Raw genomic sequence first — 23084 nt, forward strand, 5'->3', positions numbered from 1 at the left:
AGCCTTTCTTTTTTTTTTTTTTAATGCAAATTCTGAATGTTTTTAGTATTCCAGATCATTGTAGATTACAGACTTTCTAGCTGCTTTGACTTTTGACATCTTGATTTGTAGTATTCCCAAGGCATGTATTTAAAATCTTTAATGTGCAGCGTGCCTGGTTATTGCCTGCTTATGGTGTTGTGTCATCCTACTCATGTGAATTTATCTGTTTCTTTAACTGGTGTCTGTGACAATTGTTAGGGATACTGATACTCCTAGATCAGGCAGATCTTTTCCCTCTCTCTCTCCTATTTATTGCATTTTATACACTAAATGTAATTTGTGGCACTTAGCTTCTTGTTATATAAGTAGTGACTGACTGAAAATGAAGAGAGATATCACTGTATGTTTAAATGCTTCCTGTCACTGACTGACACTTTTTATTTTTAATATTTGAATGGTTACAGCTCATATCCCTTTTTGTTTGTTTACTTATGTGTCAAATTTTAACTCTTCCATAGATGATATCCCTCACTTTGCGTGGTAGCACAGTACAGTGTGTAAAAAAAAAATATTCAGATAAATAGGAAAGGCTTAACTTTTTTTGATATTTTTCAAAAAGAAATGAGCTTAGGGATATTTAGTAATCTTGTAAGTGCATTTCTTATCTAAGGAATGTACCTGAGCATTAACAGGACAGGTGTATACATACTAAAAGTTACTTACCTGTGTCATTAGAATAATGTCATGTATGGATGTATGGGTGCACATATGAACGAATATGCTAAAATTCTGTCTAAGCACTGTTTTGTAAATATGTGCATATCATACATGGACAGAGTCTGGGTAGCACATGGGTAGGAGTCACACTTGAGAATTATGCATGTCTCTCTGGCATTTACATGTATACATGCCAGCTCTATAGCTGGAGAAGAATCTAAATTTAAAAGTGCATATTTTTACTGTAATACTGGTATTCTATAAAGAAAAGAAGGTGCCTATATTCATAAGAACATAAGTATTGCCGTACCGGGACAGACCAAAAGTCTATCAAGTCCAGTATCCTATTTCCAACAGTGGCCAATCCAGGTCACAATTATCTGGCAAGATCCCAAAAGAGTAAAACAGAGAGTTTATGCTGCACATCCTAGAAATAACTGGTGGATTTTCCCAAGTCCATCTTAATTTACTATGTTAATAATGGCTTATGGACTTTTCTTTTAGGAAATTATCCAAACCTTTTTTAAACCCTGCTAAGCTAACTGTTTTTTTACCACATTCTCTGGAAATGAATTACAGAGTTTAATTGCACATTGAGTGAAGAAATATTTTCTCGAGTGTTTTAAATTTACTACTTAGTAGCTTCATTGTCCCTTGGCCTAGTATTTTTGGAAAGAGTAAACAAGCAGTTCACCTCTACCTGTTCCACTCAACTTAGTATTTTACAGATCTCTATCATATCTCCCTTTAGCCGTCTTTTCTCCAAGATGATGAGCCCTAGCCACTTTAGCCTTTCCTCATAGGGAAGTCGTCCCATCCCCTTTATCATTTTGTCATCCTTCTCTGTAACTTTTCTAACTCCGCTATATCTTTTTTGATATGCATTGACCATAATTGCACACAGTGCGCACCATGGAGCGATACAAAGGCATTATTATAATCTCATTTTTGTTTTACATTCCTTTCCTATAATTCTTAGGATTCTGTTTGCTTTCTTAGTCACTTCTGCATATTTGTTATCTAAGTCTTACCAAGCACCCAAATAGAATTGCACCCTAAGGGGCTAATTCTATAAAAAGCTGCTTAGATTTAGGCAGCAAGAAGGCGCATACCTGTGGGTATTCTAGTCATTTATCCGTGTGCGTGGTGACATTTTCATCCTGGTTTCTGGCTGCGTAGTATTCTCTAAGTACATTGCAATATTTTCTGGCACATACTTTGCAGATGGGTATTCACATGGACGTAGCATGGGGCATACAAATACAGATTAGAGGCCGACCAAGTTTCAGATTTGGCTTTGGCACCAAAACCAGCCCAAAATTTGGATTTGGTCTTGTTTTGGTTCTTCCGAAAATGCCAGTGCGTAAAATTGTACTATGAAGCTTGCACCCCCACTGCCTGCATCCCTCCCTATCTCCCTCCCCTCCGGACACAAAAAGCCCCCCACCCTGAACTGAAGGAATTCCTCCTCCCTTCTTGAATCCACAGATAGGCACACCCTCCCCAGGTTCCAGCAGCCATTTTGTCAGCAGAGCCTTCTAGACCACCAATGGCAGGGCCTACTTATGGTTCTGGGAAAGGGGTTGTTCCTGTTCAAGGTTCGGGCCACTTTCGGTTTCAACCAAAACAGAACGGTAAATTATGGTCACAGATTCAGTTTCAGTTGAAAAAAACTAGCTTTGTTTGCCCTCTAGCACAGGTTATAAAATACTGTAATCTATGTGCATATGTTCACAGTCTAGGCGCAAGTGTTTATATCTGCTTTGTGGCAGGTGTACATTCTTCTGCTCAAAATATAAACGTATATTTCTTTTGTTATGTTAGTATGCTATAAAGAGATGTACTCTTTAACATCCCAGTGCTTATACTTATAATCAATGCACTTATAGCTTACTTAGTCATAAAACCACGCTGAGCCATCAGTAGTGACTTGTTTCACCTAAGCACTAAGCTCATGACTCGCCTTACTCTTCATTGGGTCAAAACTACTCATGGCTTGTGCTACACTTTATTATCTTCATTATTTCTCAATATAATATCAACTTAGTAATTTAACTTGAACTCAAACACTTATCTGAAAGCTGCGGACCAACTGACATAGGCCATATTTTGATTCTGCGTCAGGGAAGATCCTGTATATAGCAACAATTGCAAACTCTCTAACTCATCTTCAAAACATAACCCAACTTGTGATAAGAGAGTTTGCAATTGTTGCTATATACAGGACCTTCCCTGATGCAGAATCGAAACATGGCCTATGTTGGTTGGTCCGCAGCTTTCAGATAGGGGGCACTGCAGTGGACTTCATAAATTACTCCCAGGTACATAGCTCCTTTACCTTGTATGCTGAGCCCCCCCCCCCCCCCAAAAAAAAAAAAAAATCCACTGCCCCCAACTGTACACCACTACCATAGCCCTTAGGGGCACCTAGATGTGGGTGCAGTGGGTTTCTGGGGGGTTTTGGAGGGCTCGCTGTTTCCTCCACAAACAGGGGGGGGGGGGTAACGGCCTGGGTCCGTCTGCCTGAAGTGCACTGCACCCACTAAAACTGCTCCAGGGACCTGCATATACTGCTGTGATGGACCTGAGTATGACATCTCAGGCTGGCATAGAGGCTGGCAATCAATATTTTGAAAGATATTTTTTTGAGGGTGGGAGGGGGCTAGTGACCACTGGGGGAGTAAGGGGAGGTCATCCCCGATTCTCTCCCCGGTGGTCATCTGGTCATTTCAGGCAACTTTTTGTGCCTCGGTCATAAGAAAAACACAACCAGGTAAAGTCGTCCAAGTGTTAGGCATGCCCAAGTCCCACCTTCGCTACGCCTCCGATACACCCCCTTGAACTTTGGCCGTCCCTGCGAAGGAAAGCAGTTGGGGACGTCCAAAATCGGCTTTCGTTTATACCGATTTGGACGACCCTGGGAGAAGGAGGTCCATGTTCCGATTTATGTCAAAAGATGGGCATCCTTCTCTTTTGAAAATGAGCCTGATAGTAACACAGTTGGCATATCTGGATTAAAAAAAATGTTTGGACAAGTTCGTAGAGGAAAAGTCCATAATGTGCTATTAAGATAGACGGGGGAAAGCTACTATTTATCCCTGGGGATCAGTAGCATGGAATTTTGCTACACATTAGGATTCTGCCAGGTACTTGTGACCTGGATTGGCCACTGTTGGTAGCAGGCTACCGGGCTAGAAGCAAAATTGGTCTGTCCTAGTATGGCTATTTTTATGTTTGCACAAACATGCATAAAACAAAATGTAGGCGTAGTCGTTTACACCAACTCTATAAATTCCTTGTTCTGTTTATAAAATAGGCTTGAAATGGGCATGTTTCTCCTGCCCAAGGGAATCAAATGCCTGAACTTTCAGACATGTATCTTTCCAGGGCAGCTGAAGACCCAGCACTCCCCCCCCCCCCCCCCCCACCCTCCAATTCTCCTAGGTTGCCAGTGTCTCCCCTTCCCGTCTCTACCCATGCGCCAAGGTGAGAAGCATCTCATCTCTAAATATCATCCTCTTCTCTACCCTCACCCAGTGTTCAGCATCTCTTCCTCTTTTCTTCCCTTCTTCTCGGCCTCTCTCTGACATTTATTTATTTATTTATTGGGATTTATTAACTACTTTTATGAAGAGATTCATCCAAGGTGGTGTACAGCAGGTAAGTTTAACATGAAACTTACAATTTTGTTAACAGCATAACAATAACCAAGTATAAACATGAATGCAATAAATTAGGTAAACTTGAAAGCAGTAAATTGAAACCTAATAATAGAACTACTGGGAAATACTATTAAAAAAAAAATACACATTTAACAGCACAGTTCTGTACAGATCATCAAGAAGGTACATGAGAACTGTCTCTGACCATACCCAGGTCTGAAGCCAGATTGACACAAACAGAGCCAATTACTTTCAATTAGCTAGTTGTTGAGTTGACTGCAGAGACTGTCCGTTCTATAAGTTTTGCCTGGAAAGAATTGTTAGAGACTGGTGGGTATTTTTCGATCTTGTACTGGTGCTCTTTTTCAGTAGGGGGCGCACCACAGCTCTTTTTAGTGTTGTTGGCAGTTGCCCTTCCATAAGAGAGGAGTTAACAATTTTAGTGGCCACTTCAATGAGGCCTGTGCTCACTTGTTGTACAATCTTTGCTGGGCAGGGATCAGGAGGGCAGGTTGCAGGCTATAGGCCATAGACCTTTCAGGATATTTTTAAGAGCTTCCTTTGTGAACTGGTTGAATGAGACCCATATGGCTGCGAGTTCTGGGGAAGAGGGAATGTTCTTTTCATTAGCTGTTCAAAAATACCACCCTGGAAGTACAGGCCAAATATATTCCATGTATTAAAAAAGGAGGAAGGAAGACCAAACTACAGCCAGCATGGTAAAAAGTGAGGTGAAGGAACTAATAGAGCTAAAAGAGAATCCTTCAGAAAATGGAAGAAGGATCTGACTGAAACGGCATAAGGAATGTCAAGTCAAATGCAAATCGCTGATAAAGGAAGGCAAAGAGGTACTTTGAAAAAAAAGATTGCGATGGAGTCAAAAAACATAGTAAAAAATTTTTTTAGGTACATTAAAAGCAAGAAGCTGGCAAAAGAATAAATTGGACCGCTAGATGACCAGGGGGTAAAAGGGGCACTCAGGGAAGACAAAGCCATAATAGAGAGATTAAATGAATTCTTTGCTTCACAGAGGAAGATTGGGAGAAATACTGGTGCAATAAGTAGTATTCAAAGCTGATGAGTCAGAGAAACTGAATGAAATCTCTATAAAACCTGGAAGATGTAATAGGGCAATTTGACAAATTGAAGAGTAGCAAATCGCCTGCACAGAATGGTATTCAACCCAGAGTACTGATAGAATTGAAAAATGAACTTGCAGAACTATTGTTAGTAATATATAATCTATCCTTAAAATCAAGTGTGGTACCGTAAGATTGGAGGGTGGCCAACTTAACACCGATTTTTTTAAAAAAAGGTTCCAGAGGTGATCCAGGAAATAATAGACCAGTGAGCCTGGCACCGGTGCTGGGCAAAATGGTAAAGACCATTGTAAAGAACACAATTACAGAGCATATTCAAAAGCATGAATTTAGTGAAGGGAAATCTTGCCTCACCAATCTATTACATTTCTTTGATGGGGTGAACAAACATTTGGCTAAAGGTGAGCCGGTCGATATTGTACATCTGGATTTCCAAAATGCATTTGACAAAGTACTCCATGAAAGACTCCTGGGATTGGAGTCAATGTCCTATTGTGGATTAAAAGAAAACAGAGAGTATGGGTAAATGGTCAGTATTCCCAATGGAGAAGGGTAGATAGTGGGGTTCCCCAGGGTTCTGTGCTGGGACTGCTGCTTTTTAACATATTTACAGAGAACGATTTTGCCACTTTGCCAACAAAATTAAAAGTCTCCATTAGGACCTACTGACAGTCCCATCAAAGCGGCAACATCGTTCCTGGCTAGTTGTGACTGGGAAGGCTGGAAAAATACTGTTTTTTGGCTATTGTTAAGGACTGGCGGTACATTGCCATATGTTTCTTACAGTTGAGCCTGTCTTCTAGGTGAAATTTTCGCCATTTTCGTTCAAGTTGACATCCTTGATCTGTATTTCTTGGGAGAACCACAGGGAACATTTGTTCGTGGAGCATAGGACCTTCTTTAGAGGGGCGATTTTTTTCTAATGCCATTGCATACTACTACTACTATTTACTACTATTTAACATTTCTAGAGCGCTACAAAGTGTACGCAGCGCTGTACAAACACAGAAGAAAGACAGTCCCTGCTCAAAGAGCTTACAATCTAATAGACAAAAAGTAAAGCATTTAAATTTAAAATATTTAAGCAGTCAAGCACAAGAGAACAGTCACAGAAGGACAGAAGATGTTGAAGGGTGGTCAGTGTGATTAGGTGTAACTCTGGTTGGAGTAGTGGGAGAAGGTGATAGAAGAATAGAAATGGGTGAGGTAAAGTAATGAGTGGGTTGATAGGGAGGTTATATAAGACATGTCACTCTAGGGGTGGGTGGGTAGAGGGGTAGGGTGGGTAGGATTAAGTCTAAAGCAGGAGAAGGTATTCTCTGCAGCCTATCTGTGAGATGGAAAATGCTCTCTGAAGCTGCTGCTATAAGTTGTTAGTTTTCTCTCCCTGAAAGAGATCCAAGCCACACCCACGAAGTTCAAAGGGGAGGAAATGGCAGTGCTTGATGAAAAAGAGAGCTCAGTTTGATAGGAGATATACTATAGGATGTCATTCTGAGGCCAGGCTAAGTCTAAAGCAGGAGAAGGTATTCTCTGCAGCCTATCTGTGAGATGGAAAATGCTCTCTGAAGCTGCTGCTATAAGTTGTTAGTTTTCTCTCCCTGAAAGAGATCCAAGCCACACCCACGAAGTTCAAAGGGGAGGAAATGGCAGTGCTTGATGAAAAAGAGAGCTCAGTTTGATAGGAGATATACTATAGGATGTCATTCTGAGGCCAGGCTAAGTCTAAAGCAGGAGAAGGTATTCTCTGCAGCCTATCTGTGAGATGGAAAATGCTCTCTGAAGCTGCTGCTATAAGTTGTTAGTTTTCTCTCCCTGAAAGAGATCCAAGCCACACCCACGAAGTTCAAACTGTCAGTGGGGAGGGTGAGGGGAGGAAATGGCAGTGCTTGATGAAAAAGAGAGCTCAGTTTGATAGGAGATATACTATAGGATGTCATTCTGAGGCCAGGCTAAGTCTAAAGCAGGAGAAGGTATTCTCTGCAGCCTATCTGTGAGATGGAAAATGCTCTCTGAAGCTGCTGCTATAAGTTGTTAGTTTTCTCTCCCTGAAAGAGATCCAAGCCACACCCACGAAGTTCAAACTGTCAGTGGGGAGGGTGAGGGGAGGAAATGGCAGTGCTTGATGAAAAAGAGAGCTCAGTTTGATAGGAGATATACTATAGGATGTCATTCTGAGGCCAGGCTAAGTCTAAAGCAGGAGAAGGTATTCTCTGCAGCCTATCTGTGAGATGGAAAATGCTCTCTGAAGCTGCTGCATACCAGATATCAACGTGTTCTTGACTGTGTCATCATCTTTTCATCCACATGGGGTTAAGACAAGGCCTCTAGGAAGTTTTCAGGAATCAGATTTCTCTTGTCTTGGATTTCCTTCTAAACTTTGATTTGGTCCATTTGTTTTATGTAGTTCTCAATAGAAAATTTGATTAGGAAATGATCAGTCCATGATAAAGGTGTTATCTCTATGCCACCAGCTTTGTTTTCCAAGATGTCGACCCCTTTGCAGAACACCATATCTAGCATGTGGCCCTTTTCGTGGGTTGGAGATTTGATCACCTGAACGAATCCTAGAGCTGCCATCGTATTAAGGAAGGCAGCAGTAGTGGTGTCTGGCGTTTCGGTGTGCATGTTAAAGTCTCTCATGATCATGACATTAAGTCTGCCTCAGAAGGGGGGGAGGGTGGGACGAGGCAACACATTGCGCTTTCTGTAAGCCTATACTTGCACATAGTTCACTTTTCTTTAAGCTCTGGGCTGGCATGGGAGGAGGTTGAGGGGAGGGGGATCAGCAACAGATAGGTTTTCACATGCGCTAGAACTGCACCACCATCCCTCAAAGTTTGCTGCTGTAGGTGGATGCCTAGTCTACCTAGTGGCAGGGCCTGGGCCATTTTCCTCTTTAAACACCAGGTTATAAAATTTACCTTTGAAATGAGCAATGCAGTAGGTTGCTCTGTTGGGTGTATTTGCAGTATAGAAACACTGGACTATGTTATGTTATTTATTTTGGATCTTGGTATACCATGGGGATGTTCATGCATAGGACTAGAAAAAGTTACACATATGAAGACAAGAATAACAAATTTTGAGATGAAAAATAAATAGTGGTTTTTTTTTCAGTGAGGACAATTTTCTTTAAATGAAATCTAATAGCTAACAAGCAGGGTTGGTTATTGTGCCAAACATGCTATACAATGCTACATACACTTCATTGGAAGAGAAAGGTGTATGACGCCTGCACATCCTCAGAGATGTGGCAAGGAAGGGCATGGGGAAGAGATTCCAAGCTCTGTTCAGACACTTCCACTATTAGATTCTCACTGTATGCCAGTTTTTTCTAAGCCTTGCCGATGAGATAAAGCATGCAGCTCACATGAAAGGAACAGGAACAGAGTAGTATATTTGAAGATCAGATGCTTTTTTGTTGTTGTTGATGTGTTAATAGTATTTCCATTTTTGTAAGGTTCTCTTGCTTCTTGTTTTTCTCTGCCAATAACTCTGTTCAGCCTTTTATGGGGAGCAAAACATGAAACCATTAAGCCTGCTGTCATTCAGAGTGTGTTTCTTTTACATGCAGTCTGATTATTCTTCTTTTGTTCTCTTTTAGGTGAAATAAAGGGAAACTTGAAGGCTGGCCCTGTTCAGGATTGTCCGACCAGTTAATCATCAACCCATGAAATATGGCACTGCCTTTGCTCATTGATGTGCTCTGAGAGGAGACCTGGTTCTAACTCTCAAAAAAAATGGTTTTCTCTGTAGGCTTGACACCTGCCCCTCCCAGGACATCAAATGGCACATTTGTTATCTATGAAAATATTTACACAAACTTTACTACTCCACAGTCTTTGTTTCGGGGTGCAATGGAACTGCCACTAAAATACAATCCTGGTGCCATGGTCACAACTGAGATGAGTACTTTACTCTTGAACCGTTCGGTAACTCGGCCTGCACAAGGTGCGTCAGAGAGCTTAAACCTGCCACTCCAAATCTTTCTTTCTGCTGTAATGGTATTTATTCTTTTGCTTTCTTTCTTGGGGAATCTTGTCGTCTGTCTCATGGTATACCAGAAGGCTGCCATGCGATCTGCAATTAATATCCTACTTGCTAGCCTGGCTTTTGCTGACATGTTGCTTGCTATGATAAACATGCCTTTTGCTCTGATAACTATTATCATGACTCAATGGATTTTTGGGGATGTCTTCTGCAGAGTTTCCGCCATGTTCTTCTGGCTGTTTGTCATGGAAGGAGTGGCCATCTTGCTCATTATCAGCATTGATCGATTCCTAATCATCGTTCAAAAGCAAGACAAGCTGAATCCTTACCGTGCAAAAATTCTAATCATTATTTCATGGGCTACATCCTTTTGTGTGGCCTTTCCTTTGGCTGTAGGAAATCCAAATTTACAAGTACCATCAAGAGCTCCTCAGTGCGTTTTTGGCTACTCTACAAATCGTGGCTACCAGGCCTATGTAATTTTGGTGGTATTAATTTTCTTTTTTATCCCGTTCTTGGTCATGCTCTACTCTTTCATGGGCATTCTCAACACAGTACGTCACAATGCGGTTCGTATCCATAGCCACCCTGACAGCATATGCCTGAGTCAGGCCAGCAAGCTGGGTCTCATGAGCCTTCAGAGGCCCTTCCAAATGAACGTTGATATGAGCTTTAAAACTCGTGCCTTCACCACCATTTTGATTTTGTTTGTTGTCTTCATATTATGTTGGGCCCCATTTACCACCTACAGCCTTGTTGCTACATTCAACAGTCACTTCTACTATAAGCACAACTTTTTTGAGATAAGCACATGGCTGCTTTGGCTATGCTACCTCAAGTCTGCACTGAATCCGCTGATCTACTACTGGAGGATTAAGAAGTTTCGTGATGCCTGTTTAGATTTGGTGCCCAAGTACTTCAAGTTTCTGCCACAGTTACCTGGTCACACAAGACGCCGAATCCGGCCTAGTGCCATCTATGTGTGTGGGGAACACCGCTCTGTAGTTTGAAACTGTTATTGTTGGGGTCTTATTCAGTAAGATTAGGGAAAAGTCCTTTTTTTTTTTTTGAATAAGTCCTTTTAGACTTTTTTGTTATGATTATGGTTTTCACTGCCATATGCTCTACAAGTTGTGCACGTGATAAAATATTTTGTGCAATTTGTAAAAATCTGTTAATTTTTATAGTACAGTGGAAAGAAAAACATGTTACCTCCAGGATTCAAAGGAAATCCTCCTCTGGAAAAAAAAAACAAACAAACACAGTTCTAATACTTTTTCAGGTTTATGCTTACCAAGCCTGCAATTGCTTTAATTGTAGGTGAGATTTTATGCTGCTACATTTTAGTCGATGTCATTTTCTGAAAGAGAACACTGCTTTTCTGTTGTCTTAGTTGAGCCAAAAGAGTGTCATTAGATAAGTGCTGCAGGAAAGTTTTAATTTTAGAAAACAGAGATTTAGGAATTTCAGTGATGTGCTTTTGAAAAAGCTGTTGATATTTCTTAATTTTTTTTTTTTTGTGCACTTTACAAGGTTTGGAAAACAATATGTGGTTTCCATAGCTTTTTTTTTTAATAGCATATTTGTAGGTTATTTTTATAAATAGCTCATTTGAAGCCCAATTTTAGATAAGATGTGGAGAGAAGAATGAAGAAGACATCCAGTTTGGGATGTGGAAAATTCCCCCCGGTGTTTTACAAAGGCTCTGCCAAACACAGAACCTCTTGTAAATATGTGTAGGGAAGTGCAGGACTCCATGCCTTTCCATGTCCCATGAGAGCAGTGATTTAAAAAAACAACCTGCACATGGAGTGGGTGGAATATACTATATATGTCCCCGCTTGTATGTGGGAGCACCTTTTTCAAATGGCTGCTGCTGACACAACCTGCAGCTCCTAATCCCCACTCTCCCAGCATGACCTGGACTCCTTCCCACAGCATGATCTGCAGCTCCCAATTTCTTCCAACTGATCTGGTCGCCAAGTTTATTCATATCTTAATATACTACTTATTGGGGGTAGTATCTATGCTGTTTACAATGCTAAAATCATTATAAAACAGAGCAGAAAGGAGAAAGCAATGGTTACAAAAATTCTAAGGAATGATTGATAACAATTATGGCACCCCCCCTTTCTGGTTTCCATGAGGGTCCCTAAGACCCTGGTGCCAAGTAGAACAAGAGTGATCCCCAGTCACTGCTACTGATGCTGGTCCCGGGTTCAAAATGATGCTTGTGACCCCTAGTGGTATTCTTGTGACCTGACCCCCTCAGGATTAACGCTGTGGTAGGGAGGAAATTTTTGATGTAGCCCATGCCTTTTTTTCAGCTATAACTTAAGACGATATGGTCTTTACCTAAGGGAAATGGAAGGTTAAGTGACTTGCTCAAGATCACAAGGAGCCACAGTGGGATTTGAACTGGGCATCGCTGATTCTCAGCCCACTGTTCTGGCCAAAACCAGCATGAGCAGGAGTGACTGAGAATTGCTGCTGCTCCCACTAGACGCCAGGGATCCCAGTAGGAGCTGGGGTGGGGGATCTCTGTGGTAGGGCGTACTCAGAGGTTTGGATGTCTAGGAGGGTCTGTAATGGAGAAGATCTTTCTATTGGGTGTCATTTAGCGAGTTGCAGATTGTGTCATTAGGTATTGGGAGTTCTAGATCATATCCCAAGGGGTGTAGGGGGGGAGCAGTAATGACCTCAGCCTTTTATACCTGCTTTGGGGCAGATGTGAATGTCAATGCCTAGACATTTTAAATACTGATGTGTATTCCCCTTATAAAATAGGGAATATACATAACTATTTCTGGCCCACCCAAACTGCTCCCTCATTACATCCCAACTGTGCTTCCCTGCTGTCTAAATGAGTTGTGGATCCCCACATATGAATAGTAGCTTTGTAAAAATCATTGTTTGGACATGTAGACAGTCTAAACATTTAAACGCCACTAATTTACACATGGGGAGACTTCTAAAATGAGGGCTTTAGTGTTCTAATGAAAAGATTGTTTACATATTAGTCCTAAGATAATTTTATTTTAAATGATTAATTTTGAACTTCATTGACGTAGAGGTGATGGTTTGCTTGTTTACAGCCATCCCCCTAAATTACAAAGGAATTGAGTTTACTGTTTTAGCAATGAGGCTACCTGTATGATAGTTTACTATTTACTGCCACCACTGACAGTAACAGCCATTAAGGATGAACGCTTTGAGCGTAGAAATGCGCCGGAGCATCAGACGGTGTTGGTTTCTTACTATGTTGGTGTGGTCAAATTTAACTTATTGTGATCATTAACATTATTATCAATAATGCATAATACTCTGTGGAAAATCAGTTTGATATCCAACAGTGCACAACGCTACTGTAGCACTATAGAGTTAATATTTTGGAATACATTCAGTTGGTATTCAACAGTCCAGTTCATTTTGTTAGACATTTACAACCCCTAATATATTTATTTGCTCCATCTAGCCATTAAGCAGTTGGAATTGCCAGTGATTTGTTTTGTTCTGCACAGGTTTCTAAGCTGGAGTACACCAGTTTCAAACCATTTTACGGCTTCCCACTTTCCACGGTCAAAGGATGTACCAAAGATTGCAGATGGGATGTTAACGTTCACAAAAGGCGAGAAGATTTGGATTGTTCTTACTGCTTGCAGAATATCCTATAAAGAATTCAAAAGTATGTTTGGCTGGGTTAAGCATAGATCTTCACCTCAAAAGTATGCTGTTTAGTGAGCAAACGCTAAGATATTAGTGAAGCTACTGCAGCGACTGCTTGCTGATGTCATCTCGCAATAAAGAGAAGACTCTAGTTGCATTTTAATTAAGTAGGGGGTGGAGAGCACATCTAGAAAGTTCTGTGTCCTTTTCGTCTTTTTGTGATACCAGTGTAACTGAGCAGTCTTTCCTAGGAAGCCCTTTAGGATAGGATCACCTCTCTGTAAGGTGTTTTTAAATCTTTCCTTTATTACTGGAGTTCTTTTCTACATTTTATGAAAATGTTATTGTGTTTACTGCCGTGATCTGCTTGTCAGCTCGGGTGGTACAATCAAGATTTTAAATAACGTAAACATCACAACGTGTCTCCCTTATCCAGGTATGAGACATGGCACATAGGCACAGTTAAAATTTTCAATTATCAGTTTGAGCTTAAAATGTCAACACTCGCTACTCATGTAAGTATAGCCTGACCTGGCTTCCAACCATGAAATCCACCCTCGCTTCCTTATGTTGCCATCCACCTAGGCTCCTTTTCGGTGGGATCTCCGGCTCTTTGTATAAAGTCCTGCCAGGTAAGAAACTCCTCACTCTTGGCTGCAGTTGAGGCTCAGGCTCTATGATGATGCCCCAGCCCCACGACAAAGCTCTTCTGCCATTAGCTTGGAATACTTGAAGACCACAAATCGCAACAAGTGCTTTCAAACCCTGACCTCATTTCCTCTCCATTTGAGGCAAAGGTTTTGAAACTCAGTAGAGACGTCTATCTGTTTTTGGGTTTTTTTTTTAATCAGATACTTTTGAAATGATGTTATTGACTGGCAAGCAGAGATGTCAGAAAGTTGGAGATAGCACCTCCATTTTCATAGTCTGAGACCCCATTTATTTAAAATACATCAGTGCTATTTTTTTTTCTAAAACTGATGTTCGGGTGAAAGATGTCTGTAGGTCCTTTTTCATAAAGTTTGTCTTCATTCCCCTTGCCAGTTTTAATTTTATGAAGAGTGTGAGGCACTGATACTTTTCATTTATCTTGTTGTATTTAAAGGAGATATTTCCATCCTACAAATTCAAGTTATATCATGCCATATCACTACCGTTAGCACTGACTACTCTGCTTCTTTGACACTATATGACTGCTTCCAGTAACAAGAGAGCAGCCTTTGTACTGTAAAGATCGCTCATAATCCCTTTGGTTTAAAACATTTTACCTAGCAGAAGACTTATATTTGCCATCTTGAATTCTGAGGATGACGGTTCTGCTGAAATTTATTCTATACCTTACGAGAATGTGAATATGACTCATGAATCTTTCGTATATGAAGGAAGAGGATATTTTTGCTGATGTGCAATATTTTTGTAGAATTCATTCTTTCAGTTTTATACCTTGCCAGAATGTGTACTGATAGTGCTGTGAGTGAGCACTACTGCACTACTTTGTATAGAGAGCAAGTTGTGTTACTGTGTTTAGATCACACAATAGTACAACGTGTGTAGTAAACAGGCAAATTGAATGTAGGTCCCTAAGGGCCCTGTTTACTAAGCTGCACTGTAGGTGCTCTAACGCTAAAGACACCCATAGGAATATATGGATGTCTCTAGCATTAGCATGCGCTAAAAGGTTAGCGTGCCTACAGCACGACTTAGTAAACAGGGCCCTAAATGTTTAATGCTCTGTGCTATGTTTGCTGTGATGCACGCTAATGTTTTTTTTTTTTGGGGGGGGGGGGGGGGGGGAGGGATGTCTGTTTTCTACTTTATGTAATTAAGGACCGCCCTAAGTCTGCCTTTCTGAAAAGAATTCCTAATAAACTTAAGTATGTTGTATAAAGAAATGATTTCACTAACCAGTCTCTCTTAGGTTCTCATTTGAGAAGCATAAGATTCAATTAGTTATGGGGGTGGGGGGAGGGAAAGGGTTTGCTCTGAGCAAATGAGACCTCATTTTTCAGTATATTTTGAGACTGATAAGTATATCAGAGCTTGAATTTTGACCCCTTGCTGCTCTGAAAAAGGTATCTATTGGAACAGGTTTTTTTGAATTTCATTGGCTTTGTCATTGATTTATCTTTACTTAACACTGTTTAAAGAGTTTTACAAAACTGCCACACAGCCCGTATTTCGAGGGGAAAGTTATTAATGTGGGCTATTGGTAAGACATATTATTTTACTGTTAACCAATTATTAGAAGCTAGGCATAAAATAGGAGGTGCTAAAATAGCACGGCGGTGGTAAAATAATCCATCTTAACAGTATGTCACATTGATAACTACACCCCTTAGACTGGTGTGTGAATGCACTGTAAAAATTAAACTGAGAAAAAATATACAAAAAAAAAAAAGACTTTTGCCTCCAGAGGTGTCATATTACACAAAATTCCTTGTGTCCCTCAAAATGTGTTCAAAAAGAGCAATGAAGCAGTTGAATTCAACATATTGTATTTGTTTTGCAGTTTGTCACATTATTGATTATCTGTGGAAGATTTGGTCAATAAAGTTACTGGACTAAATATTGTACATTGCAGTAGAATTGTCAAATGGCTCTAGATTTGCTGATAGGGTTGATCCAGTCCTGGGTTTACCCCACTGCATGCAGGGCCTTGTAGTCTTGCTTTTCATAGGGAATCCACTTTGAAAATCAGAACTACAAGTCCAGGCATGCAATGGGGTATAACCTGGACTGGATCAGCTCTGTTGGGTGAATCTGGAGCCAGTTGGAAACCCTATTGCAGCTAGGGCGCTCCATGTTTTAGGCTTAGCCAGGGTTGAAGAAACTGAATTAGAAGTTACAGGTTTACCGTGATCAAAATTCCTGAGGCAGGCATATTCTGTTGTTAATCAGAACCCAAGATGATGGTTCTTTTTATTTAACTTTTCTACTAGTAAATATCAATAAACAAATAAAAATAAGATGATACATCTTTATTGGACAGCATTATCCATTTCTTTACTAGCTTTCAGGAAGCTATACTCATCAGGACAAAGCAAGACTTGTTGCCTGAACACTCAAGTCAATAATAAATTATAGTGGTGTGAAAGGGAAGAGCTGAAGGGCCTGGAGGAGAGAAAGGAGGGTAGATGTTTTAGGAAGGTGATAGACACTAAGGGCCAAGATTCAGTAAATGGTGCTCAAAAATAGGCTTCAGGAAAAATCGGCACTAAGTGTTATTCTATAAAGAGGTCTCTAGGCTGAGTGCCTTTTATAGAATTTATGTATTTAAAATATTTATAACCCACACAATCTGTAGAGCTCTTGGCGGTTTAAATAAGTACATTCATACTGATGAAATGACAAATCATAACAAAAACATAACCATCACATACATACTACACCAAGGACTGCACACACAGTAAGCAAACTAATATCAACTACACATTACTCACTAGTTTACCAAAACAGATATGACTCATACCTAAACAGAGTCTTGCTGGTCACCAAGGACCTCTTTTATCAAGCCACACTAGCGGTTCCTGCACGGCAATGCCAAAAGAGCCCATTCAAAGTGAATGAGCTTTGTCTGCACTACCGCACCAGGAGCCGCTAGCGCAGCTTCACAAGAGGCCCCAAATGCTTCTAAGAATAACAATATTTTAAGCTCCCTCCTAAATTGATCTAACACAGTGCGGATTCCTGTACCTAACTTTGGGGTGTGAGAAATTATGACCCCTTTTACAAAGGCATGCTAGCCAGGATCTTTAGTTTCTGCCGAAACTGAATCTGCAACCAAAATTGGCCGCTCAGTTTTGGTAGAAACCGAAAATGAACTTGCCACCCCCAACAGCCCCTACTCTCTTCCCTCCCACCTGACCAAAAAATCCCCCCCACCACCTCCTGGGTCTCCCTCATCATTGATGGGTAGTGGACACAGGAGTCACTCTACTCGCTCTTACACTTAGCCAATCCAGTAGAAATAGCTGCTGAGATTTCCTGCGGGAGGTCCCAGCACACATTTTGAGATTGGAACCAGCATGGGCAGGAGACTGAATATTGTTGCTAACCGAAATCCCAGCTCTTCCTGGACAGTACTGTGGTGGTCAATATTCAGCAGTACTGTCCCTAGCCGCCTCAACATGTTTTAACCAAGCTGGAGCCTCTAATTTCTAAAAAATCACTTAACTGTTATAGTAGACGTTATGTTTTAACCTGAGAGAGTAAAATTCAGGATAGGTTTTGGATTTGAAAGCATTCTTAGAGAAGCGAGTCTTACACCAAGTGAGACTTGAAGGTAGTCAGAGTTGGGAGTGAGCTGCAACATCACAGGATGACCATTGCAATGTCATTTTTACACTGGTTCGATACCTTTTACCTTTCAGATGGTATTTAAGAAATTTAAATAAATTAAGTGTGTTCAGGCAAGATCCTTTCTTATTTTGAAGGGGATTTGAATTCCGAAAGCTGGTCAAAAAATGTAGTGTTGGTTCTTTGTATATTGATCTTTATTTACACACATTAAGGTGGACGATCACTATTTAAGTTTACTGGAAATTCTTAGTGACTCAACCCCCCCCCCCCCCCCCCCCCCCAAATCCGTTCCAACTTCTCATAGTTAGAAATTTTTTTCTTTTTTTTTTTTACCTGTTTCAACATCATGGCTAATTTTTATTGCGAATGAAAGTTGAAAGGGAATTGTTTTCAGCTAACTTGTTGCTTGCACATACTTGTTCATGTGCGGCATAAAGGGAAAATGACTTATCTAGAAACTTTCATCCTTGCAGTTCTGTTGCTAAAGAGAAAACATTTTGTTTTTAAATTTCCCATGAAGAATGGTGCATGCTTGGACATTTTACAATATTTATAGATGAGAGAATTGCATTCATCACATTGTATTTATGGACTGAACTGACTTTTTTTTTGCTGCCTTTTCTGATGATGGACTGCCTTTGAGTACTTCCTCAGCATTCTTAATTTCTTAGTTTTAAAGCCATGCACCACTTCTGTTGTGGAACATATACTTGATTTAAGTTAAACGAAACTGAAGAACATGCTTGTTCAGCAAAGCTGAAGTTGAAGTGTTTGACTCTAGAAGCCTTTTCTTAAAACGTGTACATTTGAAACCACTTTGTTGCCACAACAGATCATTTTTAAAACTTTGGACAATGACATGCTTGATCAAAGACTGAATCTTATAAATTCAGTGGTGGTTGTGTTGTTTTCTTTGCATCACACAAACAGAGATTTTAAGAGCTGAATACAGATGAAGATTTTCAAGAGACATGTGAAAGACCCTTTTGTAACCTCAAGAAAATGTTGATCACCTTTCAGACACTGGACCTAGCACAATAAAATATATTCTGTGTTTCCTAAATTTGACATTTTTAATTCTAACTTTTGGAAGGATTAATTAAAAGTCACAAATTTGACATTTTGTGTGAGATTTTTTTTTCTCCCCTGTTTGTCTGTTTTTTTTTTTTTAATCTAATTGGTAGAGGATCAGCAGTATTTGAACAGAGTGATTTCTTTTGTTGCTTACTGCCTTGGGATTGGTGTAGTTCTCCAACAATGGAGTCTTACAACTCACTGTACCAAAAAATAAAAGATATGTTCAAATTGTATTGTCATTTCAGGAACAGTAACACACTCTCCTAATGTCAGACACTTTGAGGCTGATGCTGAAAACTGGATATTAATGAGGCCAGAGGCGTAGCCAGACAACAGATTTTGGGTGGGCCTAGGCAAGAAGTGGGTGGGCACCAAGTGTTCTCTCCTCCTCCCCTCAACCACCACCCAAAAAATATCTCAGCTGGTGAGAAAATGCTTCTTTCCATCTTGGCAGTCTGCAGCAGGCATGCACTGAAAACTGAGCATGTGCAGGTGCCGTTATTGTGGAAAGTAGTGTTTTCGTTACCATCAGCTGTCTACCACTAAACATGTGCTACTGTTGGGTGGGCCCGAGCCCTAAGTGGGTGGGCCCTGGCCCACCCAGGCCCACCTGTAGCTACGCCACTGAATGAGGCCAGTTAGTATTCCTTCCCAATGCACAGAAGGAAATGATGACCCATAGTGCCGAAAATATACTGCAAGCTCAGGGGCAGCATAGAATGTTTTCAGGAGATTTCTTGTCAGTTTTTCACATTACACTGGTGTTTGTTTTCTTTTGCAAGTGGAAGGAAGCCCCTCGAAGTTTGAGTGCTGCTGATGAGAACCAAGCATGTGCATGAGTCCAAGGAAAACCAAAAGTGAAAGCAAACATGTTTTTCTGCACTTAAATATGAGCATTTCAAAACATGTAAAGTGCAAACAATTTTTGAAAAGCTGAAATCTAAAAGCGCAGAACAGTGCCAATGTGTGCTTTCAGTTCCTGGTTTTTGTGCGCATGTGGTACATATGTTTCTTGCTTTTGATTTAGTGCAAATTAATTATGCATATTATTTACATATCATTGTGCATTGCTTACCTATTTTTCTGCACTACTGTTGCACCATGGGGTTTTGCATTGTGAGCTTCAATTCTCGACTTTGAGCATCGGCCCCTCTGTGAAATAATACAAAACCCTGCAAAAAAGACATTTAAAAACCTACATTTTAAGCTTACCATAACAGCTCCACTCCCAGGACATAAACTACAGAACCTTGTCTATGAAAGGACAACCTCGTACATATTTTACCAGTTTCTAGAGAAACAATACACCTAATATTTGGAAACTAGTGCAAGCTATAGATCTTTGCACATAGTAAATATTGGCAGATAAAGACCTGCAGGGTCCATCCAGCCTTCCCAACAAGGTGGCCAGACTTGTATCTGGCACTGTGTACGCAGAAACTATGAGGGCAATTCTGTAACAATGCACCTAAAGGAAAATGGGCACCTACTTAGAACTTTTTTAGAATACTAGCAAAACAGGTGAGCAGTGTGCCTATAATTTAGGTGTGAGCATTTATGCCAGCCATAGAGCTAGTTTCTACAGGTGTAACTTACAGTATTCTATAAATTATGCATTTTAAGTGTGAGTTCTGCCCATGCTCTACCGGTTTTTGTGTACACCTACCTACTACTACTAATCATTTCTACAGCGCTACTAGATGTATGCAGCGCTCTACACATTATATGCAGGTACTTTGTCCCTAGAGGGCTCACAATCTTTTTCTTTTTCCTACCTGGAGCAATGGAGGGGTTAAGTGACTTGCCCAAGGTCACAAGGAGCTGCAGTGGGAACTGAACCCGGATTGCCAGGATCAAAGCCCGCTGCATTAACCATTAGGCTACTCCTCCACTCCAATCTTGTAAAGTATGCACTATGATAATTAGTTTAGAAGCCTTGTTTTAGGTTTGGATGTGCATAAAACAGCATTTAGACGTGTATCCCAGCTTTCTAAAAGTTGGGCTTTAGACCTGTATGTTTTGGGCAGGACTAGGGTGGGGCTAAAATACACACATGCTTTTCCCATTTCAGAAGGGGATGCACATGTGTCTGCTGAGATCGATGTCTGGATTTACAGTTTCTCCCAGAATGTTTAGGTTATATAAAGTTGCTTGTTTTGTACAGCGCTCTGTTGGAGGGATTAAGGAAGGTTGGTCTCTTAATTTAAGTGTTTTTTGACTGTGTATGTGCCCAGTTGGCCTAGTGAATAAACAATGACACCACTGACGCTGCCCGTAGCTGGTGCAGAAATGTCTTCCTGCATCTGTCATAGAAAAGGCTCTACATCGACCAATCCTTTTACTAAATACTACTGTAACATGACACATCTTGACCTGGATATCCCAATTCTGAATTGTACATTCTTTCAAAGGTAATAGAAATAAAACAGAAATGCAAATAAGATGATACCTTTTTTTATTGGACTAACAATACAGAAATGAACAAATATCAGAATATATGTGAAATAAAAGCATTCCAATGACAGTCTCACAGGAAGAGGATGGGGTGGGTTGGGTGAGAAACGGGGAGAGATGGATGTATGATAAGAGGGTGACAAAGAGTATAATGTTATGGTTTATAATGGGATAGAAAACCCAGATCTTAAGTCTTGTACTGTGCAAAATACAAAAGCAGAAAAGAGACATTTTCCCCAAATTTGGTACAATGCAGTCCCCAAAACTGTATTTTTAATCTTTTTCTTTTCTGTTTTTGTTGTCTGGACATTATATTTTTCTAACCAGGTTGGTTCTAGTCTGACTTTTGCTTATTTCTTGTGTAAATCTTATCCTAAATTATTTTCCATAATCTTCTTTCCATTTCTTCTCACACCTTCAGTCTTCTTCCCCATCCTTCTTTATATCTGTTTGACTTTGATCTTCACTTCCATCTTTTTTCATCTATCTTTATTTTCTGCTTCTATACTTGCTTTATCCCCATGTTCCTTTTCTTTTACCCCTCTGTCTGTTTTCACTTCTTATCCACTTACCAACTTTCCATCTCCCACTCTCACCCCTCAGCTCTCCCACTGCCCCTGTCTCACTCTTTCCCCCTTTTCCTTTGCTTCTATTCTCTTTCACTCACTTCCTAATTATCCATTTCTGCTGTCTCTAAACACCTTACTACTACTACTACTATTTAGCATTTCTATAGCGCTACAAGGCATACGCAGCGCTGCACAAACATAGAAGAAAGACAGTCCCTGCTCAAAGAGCTTACAATCTAATAGACAAAAAATAAATAAAGTAGGCAAATCAAATCAATTAATGTGAACGGGAAGGAAGAGAGGAGGGTAGGTGGAGGCGAGTGGTTACGAGTCAAAAGCAATGTTAAAGAGGTGGGCTTTCAGTCTAGATTTAAAGGTGGCCAAGGATGGGGCAAGACGTAGGGGCTCAGGAAGTTTATTCCAGGCGTAGGGTGCAGCGAGAAAGAAGGCGCGAAGTCTGGAGTTGGCAGTAGTGGAGAAGGGAACAGATAAGAAGGATTTATCCATGGAGCGGAGTGCACGGGAAGGGGTGTAGGGAAGGACGAGTGTGGAGAGATACTGGGGAGCAGCAGAGTGAATACATTTATAGGTTAGTAGAAGAAGTTTGAACAGGATGCGAAAATGGATAGGGAGCCAGTGAAGGGTCTTGAGGAGAGGGGTAGTATGAGTAAAGCGATCCTGGCAGAAGATGAGACGGGCAGCAGAGTTTTGAACCGACTGGAGAGGGGAGAGGTGACTAAGTGGGAGGCCAGCAAGAAGCAGATTGCAGTAGTCTAAACGAGAGGTGACAAGATGGTGGATGAGGGTTTTGGTAGAGTGCTCGGAAAGAAAGGGGCGGATTTTACGGATGTTGTAAAGAAAGAAACGACAGGTCTTGGCGGTCTGCTGGATATGAGCAGAGAAGGAGAGAGAAGAGTCAAAGATGACCCCAAGGTTTCGAGCTGAGGAGACAGGGAGAATGAGAGAGCCATCAACAGAAATAGAAAACAGGGGGAGCGGGGAGGTGGGTTTGGGGGGGAAAATGAGAAGCTCGGTTTTGGTCATATTTAATTTCAGGTGGCGTTGAGACATCCAGGCAGCAATGTCAGACAAGCACGCTGAAACTTTGGTTTGGATGCAAGGTGAGATATCAGGGGTAGAAAGGTAGATTTGGGAGTCATCAGCATAGAGATGGTAGGAAAAGCCATGGGATGAGATTAATGAACCAAGGGAAGAAGTGTAGATAGAAAAGAGGAGGGGACCAAGAACAGAACCCTGAGGTATGCCGACAGGCAGAGGGATAGAAGTAGAAGAGGATCCACCAGAGTGAACACTAAAGGTGCGGAGGGAGAGGTAGGAAGAGAACCAGGAAAGGACAGAGCCCTGGAATCCAAGTGAGGACAGGGTATCGAGAAGTATGCTGTGATCGACAGTGTCAAAAGCAGCGGAAAGATCAAGAAGAATGAGGATGGAATATTGACCTCTGGATTTAGCCAGTAATAGGTCATTGGAGACTTTAGTAAGCGCAGTTTCTAACTCTCATTTCTTCACCAGCCCCAATACCGTTCCTGTCACTCAACTTCCCC

General features: G+C 40.9%; 1 protein-coding gene across 1 annotated transcript in view; it reads left to right on the plus strand.

Moving 5' to 3' along the window:
• Window positions 1-10464, plus strand: part of GPR63 (G protein-coupled receptor 63) — an 88935-nt gene extending 78471 nt beyond the window's left edge. The window contains exon 3 of the mRNA XM_030195638.1: window positions 9069-10464. Within this exon, the coding sequence (XP_030051498.1) occupies window positions 9205-10464 (1260 nt within the window). The 5' untranslated portion in view covers window positions 9069-9204. The remainder of the gene's footprint in view (window positions 1-9068) is intronic.
• The last annotated feature ends 12620 nt before the right edge of the window (window positions 10465-23084 follow it).

The sequence above is a fragment of the Microcaecilia unicolor genome, chromosome 3 (assembly GCF_901765095.1).
Source record: "Microcaecilia unicolor chromosome 3, aMicUni1.1, whole genome shotgun sequence".
Classification (NCBI taxonomy): Eukaryota; Metazoa; Chordata; class Amphibia; order Gymnophiona; family Siphonopidae; genus Microcaecilia; species Microcaecilia unicolor.